The sequence below is a fragment of the Rhinolophus sinicus genome, chromosome 17 (genome assembly GCF_057876585.1).
Source record: "Rhinolophus sinicus isolate RSI-liver-muscle chromosome 17, RSI-T2T, whole genome shotgun sequence".
In the NCBI taxonomy this organism is placed as follows: domain Eukaryota; kingdom Metazoa; phylum Chordata; class Mammalia; order Chiroptera; family Rhinolophidae; genus Rhinolophus; species Rhinolophus sinicus.
Window position 1 is genome coordinate 186664068 of NC_142517.1, and position 26640 is coordinate 186690707.

At 36.2% G+C, this 26640-nt stretch overlaps 1 protein-coding gene across 3 annotated transcripts in view; it reads left to right on the plus strand.

The window, feature by feature from the left end:
• Nucleotides 1-26640, plus strand: part of PARD3B (par-3 family cell polarity regulator beta) — a 950721-nt gene that overhangs the window by 486407 nt on the left and 437674 nt on the right. For all 3 annotated transcript variants that reach the window (XM_088794694.1, XM_019726886.3, XM_074340795.2), the window contains 2 exons: nucleotides 15760-15848; nucleotides 24096-24182. In XM_088794694.1, the coding sequence (XP_088650820.1) occupies nucleotides 15760-15848; nucleotides 24096-24182 (176 nt within the window). The remainder of the gene's footprint in view (nucleotides 1-15759; nucleotides 15849-24095; nucleotides 24183-26640) is intronic.

Sequence of the window (26640 nt, forward strand, 5' to 3'; positions counted from 1 at the left end):
TCAGATTTCTATGAATGACTGCTGACTTCAGAGTGACACGTACATAGGATGGTGCAAAACTTATGACCTTTCTTTTCTACAAGCTCCGAATCTTTGTGCCCAGCCATGAAATCATGCACCATATTGATGAGGGCACCTGACCACCTGACTGGGGAAGGCAAGGTGAACGCAAATTGCACGCCCTGTATTTTGTAGAGACACATCACCTGACTGAGTGCCTTCCACTAAGGTAGAAAAATTTCCCTTGTAATAAGAGAGGAACGGGGTTTACATCACCATTCCATTGAAAAACCCTCATCTGTCATGAAGAGTGCACTTTCCTATGCAACCCAGGGAGCTCAATAAAAATGGGAGGTTGCGTCACTGATTAGACATAGCTGTAGGCTGGGGTGATGGTGTAGGGGCAGAAGCCTTACCAGAAATTGAATAAAAATCTCTGTTTGTTCAGCCAAGGGAAGCTTTGATTAGAAAGATTTCTTTTTTTTTTTTTTTTTTTTTTTTTTGGGGGACTCTTTTGTTGTGTCATGTAGCATTGAGTAAGTGATCTGTTACAGATTTGAAAGATACCTGTTTTATTTTTTTTTTAAACCATTCCTTTCTATTATGCTCATCACTTATTAAAAATATTGTTCAGGGAACATTCAAATATTTATAAGTATTAATAAATCGAGATTTTGCTGAGTGACTACAAAGATACAGTTTCTCTTTGGCTTGTCATTTCTGCATGCAATTGTGAAAAGATGCACTGGCCCACATTTCTTGGGGTGGGGGTGGGGCTGCAGTCTAGTTTACAATCACACAACAGGGTAAGTGGGTTGGCTTGTTCACTGATTCATTCATTCATTCAGTAAATATGATTCTCCACTATAAAGTAGGCTGATAAACTCAAGCAGAGACTAAGGTGGTTTGACATGTCTTGCTTTCTTACAACTTTGTAAGCTGGACGCCATGTCAGCCTTCACAAGGATTTCAGATGATATTTGTCAGACAGCATTTATTGAGTGTAGGTACTGCATTCTTGAAACCTAATGAAAGTGGAAGTGCACGAGAAATGGCAATGACCAACATGCTATGGGGAAAAGATTGGGCCAGTGATTTGGGGAAGTTCTTTATAAAGCTGGTTTGTAGCTCTTAAGTAAGAGGAATCAGAACTTGTGAACATTCTGCCAATTTCATCTTATAGTGGGTTTCATTGCTTAAGTTTCTTGTCGCATAGAGATGATCCACCGACTATACCCATTCTGTGGATATGGATGGGATTCCAAGATTAATCCAGAGATGGCATTTGAATTAAACCATCACTGTCTAATAGAATCCGTTCTAAAAGTGTGAATTAAGAAATCCGATTAGAGTCTACTTTTGCCACATACTTCTAGCAATTGCCTGGGGCAAGGGTTGGAGGAAGAGATTTAAGCATAGGAGGCTAAAATTTATCAAACCCAGAATAGCCAACAAATGGACTGGTAGTTGAGAACATCAGACCTTTGGCACTCACAGATTTAACATTTGAAATTGCATATAGCATGTCAGCCAAAGGTCCAGAGCTTGCAATAATGTGTAATTTTGCCACAGCGTAATGTGAATCACTCATACTGGGGTTTCGTGGGGAGGAGCGACTTCACTCGTCAAGGAAGCTTCAGAAAAGATCAGTGTTTGCTGACATATTTTGAAAGGGTGTTTGTACTGTACCTCTCACCTCTCTGGGGGTTTCAGGAAAGTTGATGGGCAGTGGGATACCCTACCCACATCAACTCAGGCTTTTTACCGGTAGCAGCCACCACCTGCCCTATTCAGACATTGTTTTATGTAGCAAATCAGTATTTTAGGATATGTCTGTGCAAATACTATCGTTTCTGTAATGCAAATCTCTTATGATTCTGTCAAAGATATGGGTTTGGATTAGCAGCTAGACATCAGGGATTAACCTTGAGATAACAGTCAAGATTGGGGAGTTTGAAAAGCCCGGAAATTTTATGCTTAATTCTCTCTCTCTCTCTCTCTCTCTCTCTCTCTCTCTCTCTCTCTCTCTCTCTCTCTCTCTCTCTCTCTCTCTCTCCACATGTGTGTATCTTTATTGGGAGAGAAACTGTTCCAGTCCTCAGTTTTGCAGATGAGACTCATTCTTCCGCACCCCCCCCCCCAAAGTTAAAACATTACTTTAGATAGAGAATGGTTCATTTCTGTTAGACTATTTGCACACAGAAATGGGTTGAGGCTGGAGAAAGAATAACAGTGTAGTTGGGATCTGGTTGGTGCTCAGATGAGCTGAATGATGGACCACACAAAGGGGAGCAGTGGAGAGGCCAGTCACTACCATCTTCTCTCCAGCCTCTTTGCTCCTCCCTCCCCAGAATGAGCTCGTTAAGGTGAAGAGTGAGTAGTATGTGTCTGTCTAGCTATCTATTTGTCTATCATCTATCATCTATCTATCTATCTATCTATCTATCTATCTATCTATCTATCTATCTATCATCTAGCTATCATCCATCTATCTATCTATCTATCTATCTATCTATCTATCTATCTATCTATCTATCTATCCATATCATCCATAATGCTTAGCACGTATACACGTATGTGGCACAGAAAGGAGTCCTCAGTAAGTGTGAACTGAATGAATCCTATTTTTGCTCCTGGATTTGCTGGCCCTGAGTTAGCATATCATGTGCCATGTTTTGATTTTCAAGAACATCTCCTCGATGAGTAACGAGGACTAGCCTAGAACCTCTTGCTTAGCTTCCTATGTTTGATTTCCTCTTGGTCACAGTTCCTGAAACAGAAGGAAGAAGAAGACAGTGAGTGAAATCAAGGCATTAGAGCGCTATGGGAGTGAAGTCCCAGGATGATAGTGAGACAGAAGGCATGGGGGCGGCTGGTGGAGAAAGATACATAAATTAACATCATGGAACAGGAGAAAATGCAGGGGACCCACTCCGAGACTGGCAGCTGAAGGCAATGAGAAGGATGCTGCAGGTTCTAAAACAGGAAGCAGGGACTCTCAGCCTGGAAGCAGCTCCCGGATGGGAGTTGGCAGCATAAAGAAAATAAGCATGTCCTACTTCAGAGCGTTGGTGAGGCAGTGGTTTCCTTGGAGAAAGTCAGTTTTCATTTAAATCAAGGTGGGTGAGGGGATGCTTGAAGACAGTTTTGAGCTTGTGAAAGAGTTTCAGGGCATTCTTGGAAATAGTGGGGGAGGAGGGTTTGGAAGCATTTGGGAAGTGAGGTCCCATCGAAGGATAAGGAGGTGCCCAAAGAGGGAGAGACAATGACAGAAGACAATTGACCCAAGAGTTTTTTTCACCCTGACCTGTGTTTGGCTCTAAAGAGATGGGATGCCTGTAGGAAGAGAGGAATGTTGAACAAAAGTTTCAAAACAGCTTGGCTGCAATGGTGGGGTTTTGCTCACAGTCCTGCCTCAGGTGGAAGGTCTCCACCACCATCAGTAATGTCCGGTCTGAGCGTTCAGGATCTGGAGGTTTCAGCATGACAGGGTTCCTTTCCCAGCTGGCAAGAGCCTGAGGAACTCATGCTTCCAATGCCTGTGGAACTTAGATGGTTTAAAGTATTGGTTTAGATACCGTTTATAAATAATGGAAGTCATTTTAAATTACATTACAATAAATAAAATATAAAAGTATATATAAAGAAGCATAACCAGCCAGGTACGAATAGGTGCAGTCTCTTTTACTTCAATTATTTCAATCCATAAATAAAGATTAGCTTTCAATTCTACTTTAAACTCTCTTGCCTCTGGCGGTGGTTCCAGCTAGCTTGCAGCTTTGAATGCAAAGATAGTGTCATATTCATCTTTGAATTTCCGCCATAGAGTCCAGCATAATACTCTGCACGTTGTCGAGGGTTCATAAATGTTGCGATATATTTTCTCCAATTGAAACAGTTATCTAAGAGCCTTTAAGTGAAAGGATTTCTAGCTAAAGGATTTCTTTATGAAATGAACATCTCTGAAGTGGAATACTTACCATTTTCAGGCCTGTGCTAGGTGATAGGTATACAAAAATGGGAAAGACACATTCCCTACCTCAAGGATATCAAAGTAAGCAGGGGAGACAGACCTGTAGAAGAATCATCGTCTACCCTGAGGCAAATGCCTTTATAGAGCTTTTGCATGTCACAAAAAGTGGCCCTGAGGAGCCAGATTGAGTCTGCAGAGTGCTCAAGGCACATGTGCTCATACTGTTAAAGGAAGGATGGATGTTTGCCAGATGAGCAAAGGTGTTCTAGATAACTGGTGTGCCCAGATATTTGTTGAGTGCCTACTCTATGCCAAGCATTGTTCTAGGTTTGGGGGCTATATCAGTGAACAAATCCACTGCCTTCGTGTTTATATTTTAGCTACTAATAGGTTAACCAATGAGAGGTTCTTTTTTTTTCTCTTTTATTAGTTTCAGGTGTACAAAACAATGTAATAGACATTTATCATTTATACCCCTCACACAGTGATAACCCCCAATCTACTACCCCTCTGACATCGCATACAAGGATTACATTTCCACTATCTCTATTCCTAATGCTGCTTCTTAAAGGGCCAGTGCTTCCATGAAACATTGTACACTTTTAAGTAAAAGGCATTTGTACTTGAATAAAAACTCACTGTGGTTTCTTAGAGTGATTTGAATACATTCTGGTCTCGCAATAGCTATTTTGGCAGAATCTCTTCCAACTCTCTATGTGTCTCTATAACCAACCCCCACCCCCCCGCCAAAAAAAAAAAAAGAAACAAACAAAAAAAAAGAAAACAAACTTTTCCTGACTGCTACCTACCCATGACTACAGCTGTTCTCAGCCCTTCAGACTTCTGCACTTTATTTAAAGCTGTTTCCACATGCTGTTAAAACACGAGATGCTGCCAGCTCTGGCTCACCCACTTCTTTTCTCCATACAGTACTTTTCCTCTCCTGCTGTTCTTCATTCTTCACATATGTCATCTTAAGGATTGTTTCAAGTGCATCTTAGGTTGTCTGACAAAATCCTCCCCAGATTGTTTATTTTCAGTAGACCTTGTACCATAAGCTAGTGAGATGATTTTTAAAACCAGAGGCATCCAATAAAGGTGTCACAAAGTGAAATGCAAGAACGACAAAGTGAATGGCAAAATGCTGGTGTGGGAAGATATATGGAGGTCATAGGAGAGAAACAAATGCACATGGCAGGATGAGGGGAGTTTGGAGCTGGGTAAGACATACCTCTCTGGGTAAGCAATAAGAAAGACTTTTTTAAAAAAGTTCTTGAGCATTTCTTCTTCATGAATGAAAATGGGTTACAAACTTGGTTCTCCATCTGATAATTATAAAGGAATTTTCAACGTATAATTTTGCCTTCCTAAATTTTGAGATTTTGTTTTTTTGTTTTGAAACACAATTAAACGAAGCATGCACATAAATCCTTGTGCTTTTTTTTTTTTTTCCTCCCTGAAACCGCTATGGACTTGGTCTTTTGATTCAAAATTTGCTACAGTCCATTTTCACAGTGAAGATTTTCATAGTGGAAACCAGCAGAGAAGTGTGCCTGTGCTGACATAAGTAAAATGCATGTGCAAATGAAAGTATTCATTTAATAACATGTCCTTTTATCTTTACATCCTCCTATCCAAACCTGGAATTTATATAGTTTTACTGAAAAGCATATGGTACATTTGCTGGAGTCAAACCTGATTGAAATATATTTCAGCCAGCAAAATGAAAGTGATTCAGCTAGAAATGTTTTGTAATTGCTGCATTATCCCTACTTCCTCAAGTCTTTATATATTTACCGTCTTTAGGTGATGGTTTGTAGTGACACATGAAGCCCTAGTGCCATCAAACTGCCCATTCTGACAGACCTGTATTCTAAATATTTGAGAAGATGGTATGGTTTAAATAGAGATTAAATGGAAGGGTAGCAGATGTTTACAATACCTTTGATCACATGTTTTATGATGGGAGTGTGATATGAAGCAGACCCTATGGGACAGCGTGCTGTGTTGCTCAATATCTCCACCCTTTCAGTAATAAACAGCATTTTTTTTTTTTGTACTTAAGTGTCAAGCTCAAGTGGTTTTCAAGTATTTAATAAAAAAGAACACTAGGGAAAATTAGCTATAACTGGGTGAAGAGAATAATCCAATTATAAATCAAAGTGGTCATTTTAGCATGTTTTTGTCAGTCTTGCATTTGAAAAAAAAATACATCTGTTCTCCACTTTTGTTTTTAGCATTTTAAAAATGTGTTTTCTGAAGGTAAGAAACAGCAGACATTATTAATAAAGAAAGGGGCTATAGAATTGTCTTGTTGAGCTTCTGAGCTTCCACAGCTCTAAGGATTATAAAGCAGCTTTTCATTGAATATATTTGTGTGGGAAGCAACACACCCATGATGTTGGCCTTATGTTGAAAAGATCAACAGAGCAGATGAAATGCTGATAATGACAGCAGTAGTGATTTTCATTTTTGATACCTAGATGAGATTGGTCAATGTGTCGAGTCCACTCACATCTCACAAATAGATTTGCCCTCTCTTCCCCATCTTGTTGTAAGCTCACAGCTGTGTTTTGACTGCCTCATATCAGGTTTAGTCAAAGCCACTTTATAAATTTCTACCAAAACAAACAAACAACAACAACAACAACAACAAAAATCCAGCAGGTGAAATGTGTAAAGGGAATTCTTTTTTGTAAATTTATTTTGAAAATTTGTCTTCTCAAATCTAAATCAGAATAGTAGGAAATCTTAATGAGGAACTCTGGGCTAATTATTAACAATAATAAGGGAAGGCATTCTCCAAGAAAAGATCATAGAAAAAAAAGAAAGATAATGAGGTATAAAGGGAAGTTTTTAGTTTTATTTCAATTACACGTTACCTCACGCCATAGAGTTGTTCCTCAAAAGTTATTTAGAGAGAATACGTTAAAAACATACAAAATTATATATCTCTGTGAGAGTTTGCTTCTGAAGGGATGCTTTTCAAAAAAAAACAAAATGTTTACATGAATAATCACTCCTAAATTTGTCTGTTGGAGAATTTTATTGTTTCTTCAGCTGGGTCTTACTTGCGTTAACTATTTGGTGTCTCTTCACTAAGTTCTGGGATGTTTTAGACCTGGAATGGCTCGTCTTGTCCCCATTTTACAGATAGTGAAAGTGACGGCCAGGAAATTAATTGTTTGGTCACTAAAGCAATGAGAGAACTGCCGTTGGAACCTCTGTCTCCTTTGTCTTAGACCAGAGCTTAATTTTACTATTATGCCTTCGTCCTTCTGCTTTCAAATTTATTTTTATTAAATATATTAAAACATTTTAGCATCTTTTGGACACACACCAGATGAACAGAAAGTGTGACCTACTTTGAGTGTGTTGAGAGTCAGTTAGATTTAACCTGTGCAGCACGTCGCCCACCACTGCAAGCTCTCTGTAGGCAGTCAGCTGGAAAATTATTGACTTATAGTGTATTTTACAAAGTCCAGAATTGTTTAAACTCAGTCCAGTTTTACCCCACGTGCATTCAGGTAACTTATTCCATGGCTTAGCAGTGAGTGTGTGTATGTGTGCACACACACACACCCTACACACAAACCAATGGTTTTTACCTACTTCCAAGATTAGCAAGGGGCTAGGTAAGATTATTTATAGTCTAATTGATTGTGTTCCCCAAAAATAACTTTTCACTTAAAAATGCAATTATTAGAGCTCAATCTCTAAAATCATGAAGCACTTGGTAGTTTTTCATGTAAATCATTTGTTTGAAGGTTTCATGATATCATTTTCTTACCCCATTTGCCTAAAATTAGTAGCTAGGAGAAATTACAAAGTAAAGATATTTAAGATGCTTACATGCAAACCTAAGTCTTATGTGACACGGATCCCAAGGAATCTTGGTTCTTTGACCCTCACTTTCCTCTTGCACGAGACATTAATCTTTTCGTCCGTGTGTAAAATTGGAGTAAGAATGCCAAAAAATTATTTAAGATTGTTATGAATATGCATCTAGTTACATGTGAAATATTTTGAACTCTTTGAAAGAAAGGTAAAGTATATCCAAGACATTATTAGAGTTTTTGTTAATGTTTTTGAAAGAAAAAAAGGATCCAAAAAATGAATAAGGTCAACATTCATGAACTCAGTCACTATTTGTCATATGACTATATACCCAGAAAGGGCACTAAACTGAGGATCAAGAATCCTGGATTGTGGCTTTGTCACGATCACATAAGTAAAAAGGGACAGTCACCTCACCTTCTTGGGTCTCAGTTCCTTAGCTATGAAATGAGTTGACTAGACTCGCTCATCAGCACGTTTTTTCAGGGCTTCATTTACATTATTGGGACTTCTGAGGACCTGCACTAGTTATTATATGGCAGCATTTTTCAAAGCATGGTCGCTTGATTAGCCGCCTCAGGGACCTGTTAGAAATGCAAACTCACAGCCTTCCCCATACACCTACTGCTTCAGAACCTCAGGTGGGCCCCAGCAATCTGTATTTTCACAAGGCCCCCAGTGATTCCGATCCATGCTGTAGTCTGAACCTGTTAAAAGTAGAAAACTTGGAATTTAGTACTTTCCTTTTTTATATATATATAATTTATTTTTTAAATTTATTGGGGTGACAATTGTTAGTAAAATTACATAGATTTCAGGTGTACAATTCTGTATTACATCATCTATAAATCCCATTGTGTGTTCACCACCCAGAGTCGGTTCTCCTTCCATCACCATATATTTGATCCCCCTTACCCTCATCTCCCACCCCCCACCCCCGTTACCCTCTGGTAACCACTAAACTATTGTCTGTGTCTATGAGTTTCTGTTTCTCATTTGTTTGTCTTGTTCTTTTGTTGTTTTTGGTTTATATACCACATATCAGTGAAATCACATGGTTCTCTGCTTTTTCTGTCTGACTTATTTCGCTCAGCATTACATGGAGTACTTTTCAAATCTTTAATTGTCTTGCCAATTTCTAGGTATGTGGATATGTAATCTAATATGCATTGTATATAATTACATCATTGTCATGCAAGGATTCATTCAGGGTCTCAGCTCCCGCTCCCCAAACAAGAACGTAGGATATGGTGAGGCCAAAAAGGAACACCCATGGAGCCATAGATAGGGGAGTCATACCACTATAGTCTCCCTGGCGACTGGGCTGGAGAGACAAGAAACAGGATCCACACGATCTGCAACCTGCGATCCGCTTCTCTGCCAACCAACCAACCCCACTTGCTGGCTGCAATCCGCCATGCTTACCACAATCTGTGCTTGCTAGCTCAGCCACCATCTTCTTGCTAGCCCCCATTTTCTGCTAACATAGCCACAGCAGTTATATTAGTGGCGAATGGCTCACTGGTTACAGCTGACGGCCAGCTAGCCACAGCTGATGGCCATCCAATCACAGTTGATGGCCATTTATTACCCTAGTAAGCACCTTTCCACATGAGGGCGAGAGCCTGGACACTGCACTCCTGGCTCTGTCCCCACAATCATATTATGTTATGTCCAATTTATTATATAATACAAGGTATATTACATAACATTTATATTGTATGTAGTTACTTATTGTGATGTGTTTAAAATAAATTATGGACACGTTAAATTACCAGTACTGAAACATTTTGGAGCAAGTATGTGTGAAGCCAACTGAGAGAGTTTTCCATGTCAAGGCATTGCCCCAGGCGTGAAGAATACATATTATTAGGTCGTGCTTGAATAATAGTACGCAACTATCAAAATGCATGTTCATTTCATATGTGTGCTTATCAAATACAGCTTGTTTTTCCTTTAGCACAGATATTCTTGTTCTAAAAAGTAAAACAAATATTCTGAAATTATGCCCCGAATTTTAATTTTAAAATTTGCATTATGTTTATGTATGAGCACCAGGCACATAAACTGGTATTCACATCTTCCCTGTATAATTTTTCTATTACTCTCATTCTAACATTCACGTGCAATTTCCAAAGAAACTTGCAGTTGACTTTTCAGAATGCAAATCTTGTTTTAAAATGCACCTGAACTTTTGAAACATCGCTCAATTGCGGTGAACATTTTGTGGGCAAGTGATTTCAAATGTGGCTAAAATGCGTTGGGGGGATGGTGGGGGGGATGATCAAGGCTATAGATTTATACCGAGTCTAAATCCAAGGGACATCTATTTTAGCTCTCATCTGAGAGGTAAGAAATCGAGCTGTCAAACTGTTTATAATATTGTTTTATAGCTGTGGTCAACGAGGCAAAAGCAATGGGAATTTGGGTAGCATTTTCTTCCAGAAAGCTTTATCAAGAGTGCTAAGTTAAAAAAAAAAAAAAAAGAGTGCTAAGTTTGTTTGGAGATGTATAACTTCATAATGCTGCCTAATTAATACAGTTTCCTGTGTGAAATCAGTGACTTATACCAACCATGAAGTAGGACATGCTAGGCCGGTGCCAATTCCTTGATCACCCTGGAGAGAGGGTTGCCCCGCCTGGTACCTGGCCCCTTTCATGCTGCCAGTAAGCACTTGCAGTTGTTAGCACCGCTAACGAAATGTAAACACCTTTCCTTTCCAGCTGCTGCTAATTGGTTTGGGAATATTTATGTAAGTGTTGATTTTAAAGCTAAAAATAGTGCAGAGATGTTTAAATCTAACTCAATTCTGGCTGTCAGGAATGCTCCTGTGATCCTGAAAGTGTTGCTAAAAATGTTCACTTTTTTAAAATTGTGGTAATTAAACTCGTCTGTTGTGAGAACCATAGATGATAGGTTCCCTGTTTTGATAAAAAAAGAGGTAAAGGATACACTTCCTAAAGGTCTTTGCCTGGTTGGCAAGACATGACCCTCTGCTGAAATATATCAGAGAGCAAAGGATTGTAAAGTGAGCAGAGGGAAGAGACAAAATAAATTTGGAAATCACTTTATGCCCCTATTCAATGCAGCTGATCATATCCTTCTATTTTAAGTTAATATTAAAAATGGAATTGTAATCTTTTTCTTAATAAAATTAAGTATAGAGTTTCCCACACCATTGTGTTTTCTAGAGGCAAGTTTGAGCATTTGAAATCACATAATTAAAATTTCTCAAGTCTAAAGTTCAAGAAAGATAGTGGTCGTTCCGCAGCAGTTGTTTATACCTCTAGTTTGTCATAATTATATAGTTTGCCCCTTTATTTCCAAGTGTAAAAGTCATGGATTTACAGACTTTTTTCAAAGTTATTTAAATAGCTGTGAGAGAGAAAAAAATATCTTTAGATATTTGTTGTTTTCTGAGTCTTTATTCCACCATGTAATTCATTTAGTAAGGGGGAAATTGTAAGTGCTCTGAAATTTTGTCTGTCAGTTATTTTGTAATATTTGGAAAAAGTGATTTTATGGACGTGGTTAGGAAATAAGCTGCCTTTGTCTGTAAGTCTTGAAGCACTGCACTGGTATAGTGTCGTTGAAATAAATTTGGAATTGGCTTTGTGTCCTTGTACGATGGCCTAAGCATCTGTCTGCCTGCCCCGTCTCTAGAGAATATCAAAGAATTCTGTTACTGCAATATATAGAAATGATTTTGCCAAGTGACAAACATTGCCCATTAGTTGAGATGATAAACTATGGTTACTGCCCTTTTTGATAGCTGTGGCAAGGTAGAGTTTTTGATGCTACGTTTAAAATAGTCCAACTCTTGTCTTAGACATATAAGTCTGTGAATGTGTGTGTTCTTTTTAAGTCTGTAGTTATTGACATGACTGCTTTAAAACTAGTCAGCTCAGAATTACCCTTGAGCAGATTATTATATCGCAATTGGCCCAATATTGCTTTCAAATTCAAATTGACAATTCCATATACTTGGAACATTAAGTATATTGTTGACATAAATAGAATTTTTACTTACCATCTAACTAGAACAGGAAAAAAAAGTCCTTTTAACCTTGCAGAATATTGATTTGAACAAAAAAGCATGGTATTTTTTTACCTTGGCAAGGGATCAACATGAAAGTTCCCCTTGGAGTAGGGAGCAAAGAGGCAAAAATAGGTGGTTAAAACTCTGTAGCAAATATCCCATTTTTTCTAAGTCATCCTGGTTATATATATCTATGCATAATTAGAAAGCCAAAAAGAATATTTATTTCACTTAAGTGCCACTGTTAACTGTTCATGAATTGGAAGATTTTATATTGTTAAGATGCTTAAACGTCTCTAAATCAATCTACAAATTCAATGTAATCCTTATCAAAAACCCAGCTGGCTTTTTTGCAGAAATTGATGCGCTGATTCCAAAACAAAAAAGAACAAATTTGTAGAACTTAAACTTCCTGGTTTCAAAACTCACTACACAGCTATGACAATCAAGACTGTGTGGTGCTGGCATAAGGCTACACAATTAGATCAATGAAATAGCATTAAGAGTCCAGAAATAAGCCCTTACAGTTTTGGTCAATTGAGTTTTGAAAAGGGTTTCAAGACAATTCCATTGGGAAAGAATAGTCTTTTCAGCAAACGGTGCTGGCATAGCTAGATATTCACATGCGTATTATGAAGTTGGACCCCTCCCTCACACCATACACAACAATTAACTCAAAATAGTAATACATCTAAATGTAAGAGCTAACACTACAAAGCTCTTGGAAGAAAATACAGGAGTAAATCTTTGTGCCCTGCATTAGGCAGTGTTTCTCAGATACAACACCAAAAACACAAGCAACAAAGAAAACATAGGTAAGTTGATCTTCATTAAAATTAAAAACATTTATGCTTCAAAAGGTACATCAAGAAAGTGAAAAGACAGCCCACAGAATAGGAGAAAATATTTGCAAATCATCTAGGATAAGAAACTTGTATATATTGTATTTAAAGAACTTTTATAACTCAATAATAAAAAGTCAAATAATTAGACATTTCTCTAAAGATATACAGATGTTGAATAATCACGTGAAAGGATGCTCAACATCGTTAGTCATTAGGGAAATGCAAATAACAAGCCACTTCACATCCAAAAGGATGGCTAAAATTATTTTGAAAATAAAGGAAAATAACAAGTGTTGACAAGGATGACGAGAAAAGGGAACCCTCAGATATTGCCAATGTGGATGTAAAATTGTGCAGACGCTTTAGAAATAATATAGCAGTTTCTCAAATTGTTAAACATAGAGTTACCATATGATCCCAGAATTCCACTCCTAGGTATATACCCAAGAGAACTGAAACCATACGTCTACACAAGAACTTATTTTCTTAGCAACAGTATTTTATAATTGACCATTATTTCAAATATTCATAGCAACATATTCATAATCAGCAAAAATGCAAACAAATGCCCATCATGTGATGAATGGGTAAACAAAATGTGGTATAGCTATGCAATGGATTATCATTTGGCCATAAAATTGAGTGAAATAGTGATACATGCTGCAATATGGATGAACCTTAAGAACATTGTGCTATGTGATAGAAGCCATATATCTTGTGATTCTGTTTATAGGAAATGTTCATAATTGGCTTAAAAACGGAAGCAGATTGATTGCCGGAGGCTGTGTTTATGTGTGTGTATGGGGGGTGGGGAGGGTGGGCAGGGAACATGGGGAGTGACTGCTAATAGGTATGGGATTCCTTTTGGGGGTTTTGAAATTGTTCTAAAATTAGTGGCGATGGTTGCAAAACTCTGTGAATAAGCTAAAAAAGAAAACACCTAAATTGTACTTTTTAAAGGGAGGAATTTAATGCTCCATGAATTATATCCTAAAGCTTTTATAAGAGAAAAGAGTAGGTCTTAAAGCCCCAGTCAGTCCTTTAGAAGATTGCAGCTGCAGCCCTGCTCACATCCTGACTGCCACCTGATCAGAGATTCCACCCCAGAACTGCCCAGACAAGCTGCTTCTAAATCTCTGACTCTCCAAAACTGAGAAATAATGTTTATATTTTTTAATCCATTAAGTTTTGGGGTAATTTATGAAAGAGTATTGGAAACGAATACACTATCAGTCAACTCATTTATTAACATTCATTAAATGAACATTGTGTGTTACTGTAGGTGCTTAATATACAGAGGACTGGATACACCCTCACCCTTCACGGTACTCCTGCTTGTGTAAGAGAGGCATTTAAGAAAGTTGGTAATTTTGACATAAATGCAGTCATCAAATGTTCTGACATGTGCGATAGTCACAAGTGCAAATGTTTTGTTAAATTTCTTTTTTTTTTATTATGTATTTTTGTAAACTGCCCAACCCTTTCTCTTTTCTCTGTGAGCATATATCTAGCCCTTCATAATACAATAGTACCTCGTTTTTCGAACGTCTTTGTTGACGAACATTTCAGTTTACAAACGCCATAAATTTTATGGATCTATGGTATCATTAGGTAGTAAAATTCATGTTAAATTTGCAGTTTTAGGGGTTGATTTGAAACGTCTGGAACGGATTCATCCATTTTGCATTACTTTCTATGGGGAAACCATGCCTCGGTTTTTGAACGTTTAAGAACTTGAACGGTCTTCCAGAACGGATTACGTTTGAAAACCTGGGTACCACTGTAATGTGAATGTTCGAAAGCTTTTGAACACACTCATCTTTTAAGATTCGGTGCCTTAAACTAAAAAGTATTCTTTAACCTTATGGGTTTTCTTCCCTTTCTTTATCCCTATGGAGAGGAGAAAAAAAATACTAAGAAAAAAAATAGAGAGAGACTGTCCTTCACAAAGCTACTGAGCCCTACGTGAAATGTTGCTACTCAGTCTAAAAGTAAAAATATGTTTGGTATTTCACTCAATTCACTATGACAAACGTCTTGAGTGATGGCTGGTGTCTATTGTATCTTTCACGATATCAACCTAATTCTGTTATGGCCACCTCTTAACTCATTTATTGTCCTTTTTTGTTGTAGACATTGTGCATTCAGATCCATGAATGCTCTGTTTACAGGTGTGATTGTTGATAATGGGTTTTTCTCTGTGTGGTTGTTGTTTCATTGAAACCTGTGTCCATAACTAACACTATTTATTTGTGACTCTGTTTCTGAAGAGTAGTTTATCTGCAGAATTACTTATTAAAGTACAGTTCCAAAGCCAACCAGAATGAATGCCTTACATAAATGGGAATCTATAGCAGGCGTGCTTTCTAGAATCCATTCTCTCCTCTATGTAACATCCAACTCAATTTGCCAGTGTTCTGGGGTGAAGGACCTCTCTGCCTCTCCTACCTCTCTGTAATAGAAGAGTATTTACCATTTTAGAAATTAAATGGTTAATGTTAGTTTCTCTGTGAAGATCATCCTCAGAATCAAAGTCTCAAAACAAACCAAGAACTCCAGTTTTTTTTTTTTTCTTTTGCAATATTTTTATTACACTTTTAACAGAAGTGACCTTGCCAGGCAACATTTTTTCCCACGGTTTTTGCTTTCTTTTGTGTTTTTAGTGTCACTGGGGGCGGGTGGTGCGAATAAGTACAGTACATTAAAACTAGTACATCACCTCCTGTCTATGGCACCTTCCCTTTGGTACACCTTTTCCTTGATGATTGAAAACAGCCAGTCCCAAAAACCTATGGGTGAGTAGCAGGAAGCTAAATGATGTATCTCAAAGCTCTTAACATACTGCCTCATGTGAATAGCCCATTTGGGTATTTCAGAGGCCAAACAGGAGAGAACATTGAAAGCACTGAAAAGATTTACACCTGTTTCCAGTCTTCAGAAAAATTGAATCATACTCTACATATCCAGAGTAAAATCATTTACTCTCTGATGTTGAGACATTTTATTCATATTTTCAATTCTATATGCATAGTATCCACATGTTTATGTGTTTGTTTCACTACAGGATTCCACCCAGAACTTAGAAGACGGAGAAGTTATGAATGGTGTACAGACAGAATTATTGACATCGCCAAGAACTAAGGATGTATTGAGGTATTCTCTTTATTTGAATAGAATATTTTATTTCTATTCGATGTTTGTTTCTTTAATAGTTTATAGGTATTTTTATTTTATAGGAAAGATCAAAGTCAGTTGAATAGTGGAGTGAAAAACTGTCCCTATTCTGAAATTAATTACTTACTCTTTTCTCTTGTTTTCTTCATATGAGAACTTCCTGACAAACATGTATATACAAATGTGCCTCAATCTTTCCAACTCTTCTGCAACTTGGATTTTGAAATTGCTTTAAAGTGAACATGTCAGGGTTCATTGTGGTTGAGTGTTTCACTTTGATGTCTGCTCTTTGAATACTGCTTTGCTTTGTGTTTTAACAATCTTGCAATATTTTACTCTACGTATATAAAATGAAACCAGCCTATCTACCATGACTTTTCATATTTCTAATGTAAGTAACTCATTATATGAAGTCAGTTGCTCTCATGTTCACCAGTACTTCCCTTTGTTCTGCATTCAGTTCCAGTTCTGCCCTAGCTGGTTCGAATCCCAGCTCAGCTGCTCATTAGTTCTAGCACTTAGGCAAGTTACTCATCTCTTTTTGCCTTCATTTCTGGTCTATAAAACAAATAATATTAAAATCTTCTTCAGAGGATTGATATGAAGATTAAATGAGTTAATATATGGAAAGCACTCTGAACAGTGCCCAGGTCAGAGTAAGTCCTATGAGTGTCTGCTGCTGTTGCTACCACTACGATTGTTATTATCATTTTCTGTATCATTATCATCATCATCATTATTACTATTTTTTCTAACCTGCTTCAAATTTTTCATAAGGAAAGTAAGGCCGGTTGAGTCAGAGGGGGAAATAAAAATTAAAAAAAAAAAAAAAAAAAAGAAAGTAAGGCCGTATTTAATCGATTGTTGGCTTCAGCACTAGAAGGTGGTGCTTCTGAAGTTTGTCCTTCATGTATTCATTTAGTCAACATATCTCTTTAATTCAGCCCAATTACTAATAGGTGCCCAGCATTTTACATGGAATCAGCTTTAAAAAATATATGTGCTCAGTTTCTATCACTCTGCTTTACTTTGTGGATTTTCTTTAAGCTTACAGTTTATAGCCGTATGACACAGGTGCTCTTTATATAGATTGTTTCTTTGATTAATGAACTGCACAATATTAAAAATTTGGTACAGAAAATCTCCAGGACATTGTCTTTTTAGAAGCTTGATAAGATAGTTTTTTTGAGGCTGGCATAATGAGTGTAATACTCTAATTCTATTTGACTTTAATTTCATTGTTTTTTGTTAGGTTTTTGAAAAGTTTGCTAACATCATGGCTAAATGTTATATGGAAAGCTGTCATACAGTGAACAATTGTTTGGTTTATGGCTGCACAAACAATTAGCTAAGCTTTCTCTAGGTACAAGGAATTGAAAAATGGAGGATAGGAGTTTTAAAAAGTACTATTCCTTAATTAAAGTATAAGTATATATGTATAATTTGATGATCAAAACAGCATTTTCACATGAGTTATCATCTTTATTATCATCTTTAGTAGGCTAAGGAATTGCAAAATTCAGAGCAATTAAGTAACTTCTAGAGACCCAGCCATCACTCTTGTCCCCAGATTCTTCAACTCCATTGTTACCTGCTTTGTGCACCTCCCTTGGTGTTTTAGTTCATGCTACATAACCGGCCTAGGAAACTTCACGTGGCTAGCACCAGGAAAGGGAAATTAGCTGAAATTCGTTTGAGTGTAAGTTCAGAAAGTAAAATGAGTACAAACGCCCAGCATTTGCAGATTTTAGGGTTGGGGGAGAATGAGAAGGATCTGAACAGCATGGAATACATAGCTAGCGGGAAAAGGCTTGGTGATCACAATTCTAGGAGAGGACACTGCTTCTATCTGGTATGGGATGATAAAGAAGCAAAGAGAGATGTTGAAGCCACCTACAGCTGAGTTACATGGTCAGTGCTCTCCTAGTGTAGCCCACAGAGCTTGGCCCAAGCAGAGGACTTTGGGTTCACTTCCATGCAGGTGGCGTAGAAGCTAAGTATACAAGTATAATTTGCACAGACCATCTCCAAATGTCTTGAACATGTTCTTATGTTTTAATTCTCATAATCATCGCTCCAGCTTTTGTTACCTCTCAGCTAGACGATTGTAATAACCTACTCACTCTTCTCTTGAGTTTCAATTTCTCCTTGTTCTATTTGATCCCACGTATCACCACTGGTTCAAATGTGAGCTATTATTTGGGAGACAGTGCTATTTGCATTCTGGGCATTATAACATGTACTCATGTCAAATGTATAAATACTTATATCACTTCTATTTTACAGATAGATACACTGACGTACTTTTCAAACCACTCCTTAATTTCAAAACCTTTAGATTTAGTTGAGTTTGAATACGTTTAACCTATGTAACCTCTTTAAAATGTTTTTTTTTTTTTTAATATGGAAAATGGGGATCTTGATCACATAGATTACTATGAAGATTAAATGAGATATATTACAGGCAATTTCACTTAGCATGATGCTGAATGAAAGGCTGGATAAACATCAATTGCTACTGCAATTATCATTATCACACATACTGCAGTTTATTGTAACTGTTTGTCATTCTTCCACACAAGACTATGGATGTGCCAAGGGGTTCCTAACATCTAATGCTGGGCTTGGGACGTATTTGTTGAGTGAATGACAATGGATGACACACATTGCTCCATAAATCATAAACATAACTATTAACTGTTTACCCATTATTTAGAAACATCTTTATTTACAGAAAAATAACACTTAGAGGGTATTCTCCAAATAGTAGTACAATATGTATCTCTGATGAAGCACTACTCGATTTACTTTGATCTTAAGAAGTCAATGAGGCAAGAGGCTTCTCTTGGGTGGGTTTGGTTTTGTTTTTTTAAATATAAAATTACTCTTTAAGCTTCTCTTTAAATAGCAAGTGATAGGTGCAAAAGACCTTCACCTCATCTCTAACTATCTCTCATTCCTGACTTCGCTGTATTTCTTGATACTTACCCAAATTCACTTCCTCCAGACTGGCCTTTTTCCAGGCCTAAAACTGCAGTCACATTTGATCCCATCTTCTTTGCCTCTGATAACCATTCATTTGGCAAATTATTGGCATAGACTATCTCAAAATATCTTGACCCTTTCCACATGTTTTCTTGCTGTATTTTTATGATCACTGCTGAAGCTCTATTGCCTGTCAGATAGATGATTGCAATAATTTACTCATTCTTAGCTCAAGTACCAATCTCTCCCTGTCTTTCCGTTTTCTAATTGACCCCACATATCACTGCCAGGTATATATTTCTAACTCACAGCATTTATCACACTGCTCCTTAGTTCTAAAACCTTTCATGACTCCATTTTCTACAAAATTAAGTATGAATTTTTACACGTAGAATTTGACATATTACTTTGAAATTTGATCTCAAACTAATTGTTCAAACTTATCTCCTACCCACCTCAATCAATCAATTTCTTTCCCCTCCCCCTCCACTCCCTTTCTTTCTCCCTCTCTGTCCATCTTCCACTCTGGTCCTCCCTTTTCCCCCCTTTAATATTACAGCCAATTTGGGAACCCACACCATCCTGGTTCACAATCTCCGTGCAGACTGCTTCCTCTTGTGTGCATGCCCTCTCTGCCCCTTTGCCTACCTTTTTTTGATTGAAGATCCATTTGCCTGTCTCAGTTCCATTTCACATGCAACCTCCTCCAGGAAGATTTTCTAATTGCAACTTTCCTTCCCAATCCTTCACCCTCTTCCTCTGGAACGCATCAGAGAGTGCCTCTGCTTTGAAACACATATCTAAGTTTAAAACAACTGCTCTGCAATGCAGTAAGTTTAACTTAAGACCTGCCTCTACCTAATATGCACGGTGTGATGTTGGACAAATTATTTAACCTTTCTCAGCGTCAGTTTACTGATCTATAAAATGGAAGTGATGTGTTAAGCATTTATATATTTGAAATGAGTACACATTATAATACCCATAATGCAATTAGCACACTGCCTCCCAAATAATAGCTTACTTTCATTGAGAATATACTACTGTTAACTATTACTTCTATTGCTATTTTATATTATTTCTTATTACCTGTCTTAACCTTCCCTCTAGATTATGAACTCCCCAGGCACTACCCTTTGTTTTTTCCTTGCAGAACTCCCCCATTGGAACTACTCAATATTTGAGTTAGGTGAATTAAGTGAACCCCACCACTGTCAACAACAAATTCTGTGTTAGATTTTTTATTCAGTTATTCGCATCAACAAAACATTTCACCATCAAGTAGATTTGAAAGTCACATGCAAATGCTTCCTGGGTGTTTCCCTCCGTAGTCTATCTCTCACACTGTTACATATGACAGACCTGTGCAACAGTCCCTAAAGAACACCAATTAATTTCTTATATCCATTTATTACAACCCTTTGTCTCTCTCATGATCAGTGGACTAATCATTGAAGAAGTTATGTTCCTCAGTCCTATAGTATTTAAAAAATAATTTTTAAGTCTTACTGAGGAAATCAGTTGAGAAAAATTGTAAAGCTGGAAATAGATTATTCCTCTTTAATTCATAAGCTTATTTGTTCCCTCATTTTAATGAATGTTACTTAAAAAGATCCGAATTGAAAAGCTAGCAGCCCTTAATCATACTACTAATAGCTGATAGTATTGAACTCCTTGTATATAACAAACAGTGTTTGTATGATGTATATGTTATGGTCTCTTTTTTTTTTTTTTCTTTAAAACCAACAACTCTGTTAGGGATTTATCCTAATTTCCTCATTGTACAAATAAGGGAACTGATAAACTTGGTCTTAGTTTAAATGACTTACTCAGACACCTGATTCAAAGTCACCACTAAGTCCTGTCTAATTTCATAAGTGAATCATGATTTCCTCCTGGAAAAGAATCTCCCCATCATTGCTGCCAGTCCTGTCTCCTCCGTGCCTTAAACGAGTGGCCTATCACTGCGTTGAGTAATCATAATGTTAAAAATGCTGTCTACTCGCCTCCTGTGAAGAAATTACAAACATCTACAGCTCCTGTGGTATTCTCTCCCTCAAGCTTCATGGTTTCTGGGTCAAACCAAATGAAGCACTTTCCATAAAGTTCTTGCAGAGTAGTCATTCAGGACTGGCTCATTTTTTAAACCACTGATTCTGTGCCTTCATCCATTGTTTTATCCTAAACTCTTAGGTAACATCTGGCCAGTGGTCATTTCAATCAGTTTTGTCGATTGGATCGTAGAATGTTTAGCTTGCTTAATACTATCAGACTTAATGCTTTGTGACTATCTGCTTTTGTTTTAGTAAATCATAGAAAGTTGTATAAAGTTAGGTATTTTTGACCTTAATGAAATCTGACTTTTCTTTCTATAACTGAAATATTTTCCTTTACCCCACAGTTCATTTTTTGTCAATTTTTCACAAGTAGCTGCCAATCCTTTTTTTTCCTTTCTTCTGTTACAATATCCTTTTCACCTCATTTTCTGTGTTATCCGTTTTCACCCACCTCCAATACATGAATAAATGGGTGTATATCCTGCTCACTTTTCCTGGAACTCTATTCTGTAGTTTGCCTAAACAAACACCATTAGTAGTATATTTTCACATCTTAGTGAAATATCACTTTATGAAATATTGTGTCCAGCCCTACTTGCTGTGTTTGTCTTCCATGAGCTGTGTATGTGCAGAGATTTCTGCCGAACTCTATCAAGTATATATAATGCTGAGGGTGTTTTTTGTGTTTGTTTGTTTTTCATTTTAAAATAAATAAAAATACATGGATTGGTCTCTAGGGCTTCCTCTTTTAAAATGCTTTTCTTTTCTTCTTGAAACAAACAATGGATAACAATTTAAAGAACATGCTGAAACATGGTCTGTATAAAACTTATAAGGCTTGTCTGTATTACTAAGAAGATCTAATTCTCTGCAAGTGCCTACATATTACAATTAACAAAACTGAAAATCTTTTATGCTTTTTTTTCTGGGATATTTTCATGATAGTTATTTAACATTAGTTGTCAAATATTCTTTTAGCCAAAGAATTGTGCTGTCATATATAAACATAGCATGAAAGTTATTCTGAAATACTGAAAAAGGAAATCTTATAAACTAGAAATGAAACTTAAAAACGCATCCCCCCAAAAAAAGTTTTAGTATTTTAAAACAACATTGATAAATTTAACAGATTATAAAATTTTCTTTATTAAGTGAATTTAAAAATACAGGACTGATAATTACTAAAGAATAGATATCAGTATGATACATAGAACTTACGTTTTACATAAAGGGTTTTGCGTGGCGTAGAGAACTATTTGCAATATAGAAAAAAAATGAGAATCCCTAAAGCCATACCCAAAATTCTTAAGCTGAAATCTTGGAAGTCTGTACTAGACTAAACACTTATATTCCAAAAGCCTCTTATAATACATGTGAGTGCTATTTATCAGCATGTGGATACTCAATACGTTTATTAGGAAAGATAAGTGTTATGATCTAAGTGCAGAACTATAAAAATACATCATAAAGGTGGAGATAATAAAGTTTCAATACTACAAGATTTCAGTCTCTGTTTTTAAAAGTCTTTCAAATAGTACTGTAACCCTAGAATGTGAATGTTTTGGGTTTAGTCTTCCTCAAATACTTTCAAATGCACTGTGAATCTGTTATATAAAAATGATTGCTTTGTGTTCCATTAAAAGCAATATAACATTCTCTGCCTGCCAAACATTTTATATTCGAGACTTATAATGCATACCAATATATAGTATTTCTTATACATATATTCATATAATATCTATATTCTCACACAGAAAGTATAAAGAAGAACCCATTTTATCCCATAGCATTATCACTGTCAGATTCGTTTTGTTTCTAACTTTTATTCTAGGCATCAGATATAACTTGCTTGACTGAACAAGTTTTAAATATATCAGCAATATATGAGCAAAACTCATTTGCAATTTATTAACAGATTTGAAATTCCATCATATTCCACAAATGTTGGAAAGTGACATGCTCTTTTTTCCAGTTCTTAATGATAATAGGTTTACAACGAAAACACATTAAAAGTAAGCCTAATCCATTGATGAGAATATATTTGATATATTTATTTTAGATTGCTGATAATTTAGAGAATACTTCATGCAGAGTGAATTCATCAGGCATTTTGCTTTCTTAATGCTGTTTTCAACTTTCCAGCAAGGAGCCAAATTTCACCAATTTCAATTTGGAGCAGAAAAGCAGTTGTAGCAGCTGTAGCTCTTAATTTGACATCTAGTTTCAGGTCATTTTCATGTAAATAGGAAACAATAGAAACCTCTTTACAATTTCCATAACAGGGATGTTTGCTTCAATTTTATCATTTTTCCTCTGGCAATTTTATTTTTTCTCTCTGGGATTAAAGGAACCAATAATTGTTCATGGTTATTATTTTTCATCTTTATAAAAATATGTTAGTTCCAGTTTTTATTACTCAAAATCTCCCAATGTTTTGTATATTTCAGTCCTACACACTATCCATTAATGTTTCTAGCTCATCCTTGCCTTAATCTGGAGTAGGTTAGGCGGGTCAGGCTTTCTATTTCTTTCTGTAATACATTTTCTCCAGGCTTCACAATTTCTTTTTCTATCTCTGAAAAAATACACGAGGTGAAAATTTGGAATTGTTCCATTGAATACAACTGATGCCTTATTGAGAGGCAACTTTAAATTTTGATTTATAATGCTTTGAACATGCCCATGTATATTACCAACTGTTGCTTCACAGTTGTAGAATGTAATTTTGTGCTTTTTCTAATAAATACATAGTTTATTTCATTTTTCCTCTGTTTTGAGGGAAAAAGCCTATTTTATGATTAAGGGTAGATGTTATTAGTTCCATGTATTTTATCATCTGTACAGTAATTTTCAAGTGTGTCTCAATGGGAAGAAATTTTATTTTTGTGTATATCCTTTTAAATATGTTGATTTATGTAGATTAAGTTAAATAGGAAGTTATTTTTGTAGGTTGTCATTTCCATTTGTTCCTCTTCTAGGGGGGAGAAAACAAGAAAGTAGATAGTTTTTTAAACATTTTATTTCCTGAATCTTAAACATATCAGCAAATCATGTTCTCCTTTGATTTCATCTCTGCTGTTAAATTTACAGTAGTTGATATAATCCTAAGATTTATTTTTTAATGTGCCTCATCTGCTTTTTCGAGCAGAGACTCATCTATGCTCTTATTTCTTTTCTGCCCCAGTGATATGACAAGAACAGTAGAGATTTCTGGGGAGGGAGGCCCGTTGGGAATACATGTCGTGCCCTTCTTTTCATCTCTGAGTGGAAGGTAAGATGTTTTTCTTATATCAAAAACTCATGCTAATGAAAAACTTGACTGGAGCTCATTTTCCAAAACATTTTTCAAAAGAAGATTAAATGTGTACCTTTGTTATTCAGATGGACACCTCAAGATAATACTTATGTTGGCCACTATGTGTTAAAAACAAAATAATGTCATTTATTTCTATCATGCAAAGGAAAAGAAAAAAATCAATCACAGTTTCTGCACTTGCAATTAATTATGAAATACTTTCTTAAAGTATTCTTGTCAGTAATACATAGTAAACAGAATCCTTGGAGAAGATTTTAATATATTGTTAGATGAATATTGCAACTGAATTTTTTAATGTTCTAAAATACACTTCAACAAGTGAACATAGTAATTCCAAACTGATATTCCCTCATATTCCTCAGGTATATAGAATTTAGAATAATAAATAATATAACATTGTAAAAAGCTATATCTGAATCTATATATGTTTTGATGATTTTAGCTATCGCAGCAAGATGCCATCATGCTATTTATTTTTTTCCAAAATAAAATATGACCAGTTAAAAATAATTTACCACATCCTTTTGAAATGTTAGACATTCAATTGCTGACTTCCCTTTGGCAAATAGTAATTTAGATTATGTCAGAATTTCTTGAAATTCATGTCTACCTAACTGGATACTGATGGAAATTACACTGTGTGCCTGAGAGTTAATATTACCACCGTTATAAGAACCATATAAAACTAGTATTAGATATTATGTCACTTTTCAATAAGATAACTGCCTTTAGCACTAGGTTGATATTGACAAGGACTATCAGAAACTTAAAAGAAAATCAGGTTCTCACTCATATGACATGATTTTAATTAGTTTGCTAAATTTGTTTCTTTAAATTAAATGCATCATTGAAAAGGCAGAACATCTTTTCGTTTAGGAAATGAAAGATCAGAAAAGTCAGTTGATTTTCTCATGGTCACACAAAATCCACATCTCCTGACTTGTTCTCACTCCATTGCTCTTTCTAAAACAAAATTTTTCCCAAAGGTTATATAGTAGCAATTTACTGGTTCTGAATATTTATTCAGTTCAGTCTGCCATATAGCAGGAAGAGCAGATTTAGTCATGATATTTTGGTTGGCATCATTTTCAGCAGGTAGCCATCTGCTACCTGTAATTGCAAAGTCATCACCCTTTTTTGCAAATAACATCTGATGCCAAGCTGTTGCTGGAATGCATGTTCCTTAAAAAGAAATGAACTGAAAAGCTAGTGGCTCTTACTGTCTCATTTCCTGTATGTGTTAATAAGCGTATTTATAAATGTCATGGGTGATGGCACAGGACAAGTTAAGGTTGTTTTTGATAGACAGGGACAGTATTTACCCAGTTGTCATGAGAAATTCTAATGGCTTTTGGCAGACGTGGACTGGTAGAGCTTTGTGAAATACCAGAGCAGCTAAATTACCAGGCCCTTTAGCTTAATGAATCTGGAATTGAACACAAGATCATCCCAATTTGCAAAGCATGAAGAAATATACAATGTGACAATCACCATACTTCATTTTCAATAGTTGGAAAAACGAGGTGATCCTATAGACCTGAAATCACCTTCTCTCACTTCAAATGAGGGAAACACTAGAATGTATTGATTTCCTCTCTTCTTCCTGGTTTGGATTTCTAGCATAACCCTTATAGCATAGTAGAAAGACTATTGGACTTCAGAACAATTGGATTTGAATCTCAGTGTTCTCTTTTTTATAAACTTGTGCAAGTTCCCGAAATTTGCCTCCTGTGAATACCTATTTCACATCAAGGTTGCGGGGATTAAATGACATTAAAAATGTGAAAGCTCCTTGTAAAACTCACACTGTATGAATGTGTGAATTATTATTATTTTGGCTAAAAGGGAAAAGCTCATTTCAACAATGAACTTTTTATAAGTTCATGGTCAACTGTTCGGTAACTTGGTGAAATAGTTGTATATTTTTTATTTTCTATCCACTGGTATTATTGAAAGGAAATTTAATTAAAAAACATAAAAAAATAATATGGAAGTGGAGACATGCGCCAATAAAAGTTAAGAAGTAATGAATACAGGCTGAAACAGCACACTTAACTCAACCCATGTGTCTAGATGCAACTGCGTATAGAGCGTGTCAGACAAGTGTCTGACTTCATAATACCATATGGTTTCACTGTGTGAGCGGGGTGTGGGGGAGGTGGGGGGGAATTAAGGTCATAATGGTATACTTAGTTCTTAATTTCCTTCCATTTATTGGTTTGTGTCATTATTTTAAATTAGAATTTACATTTAATTATTTACTAGGACTACTGTAATTGGCATTGCCCCCGATTTTTTTTTTCTTTTAGAAAAATACTGCCACACCTGTTGTTGAATTAGAAACCTAATCTAAGTTAGAACACCCTGAGTACAATATAGTGGCTGCTGTATTAGATAAAGCCTCAGTGGATTC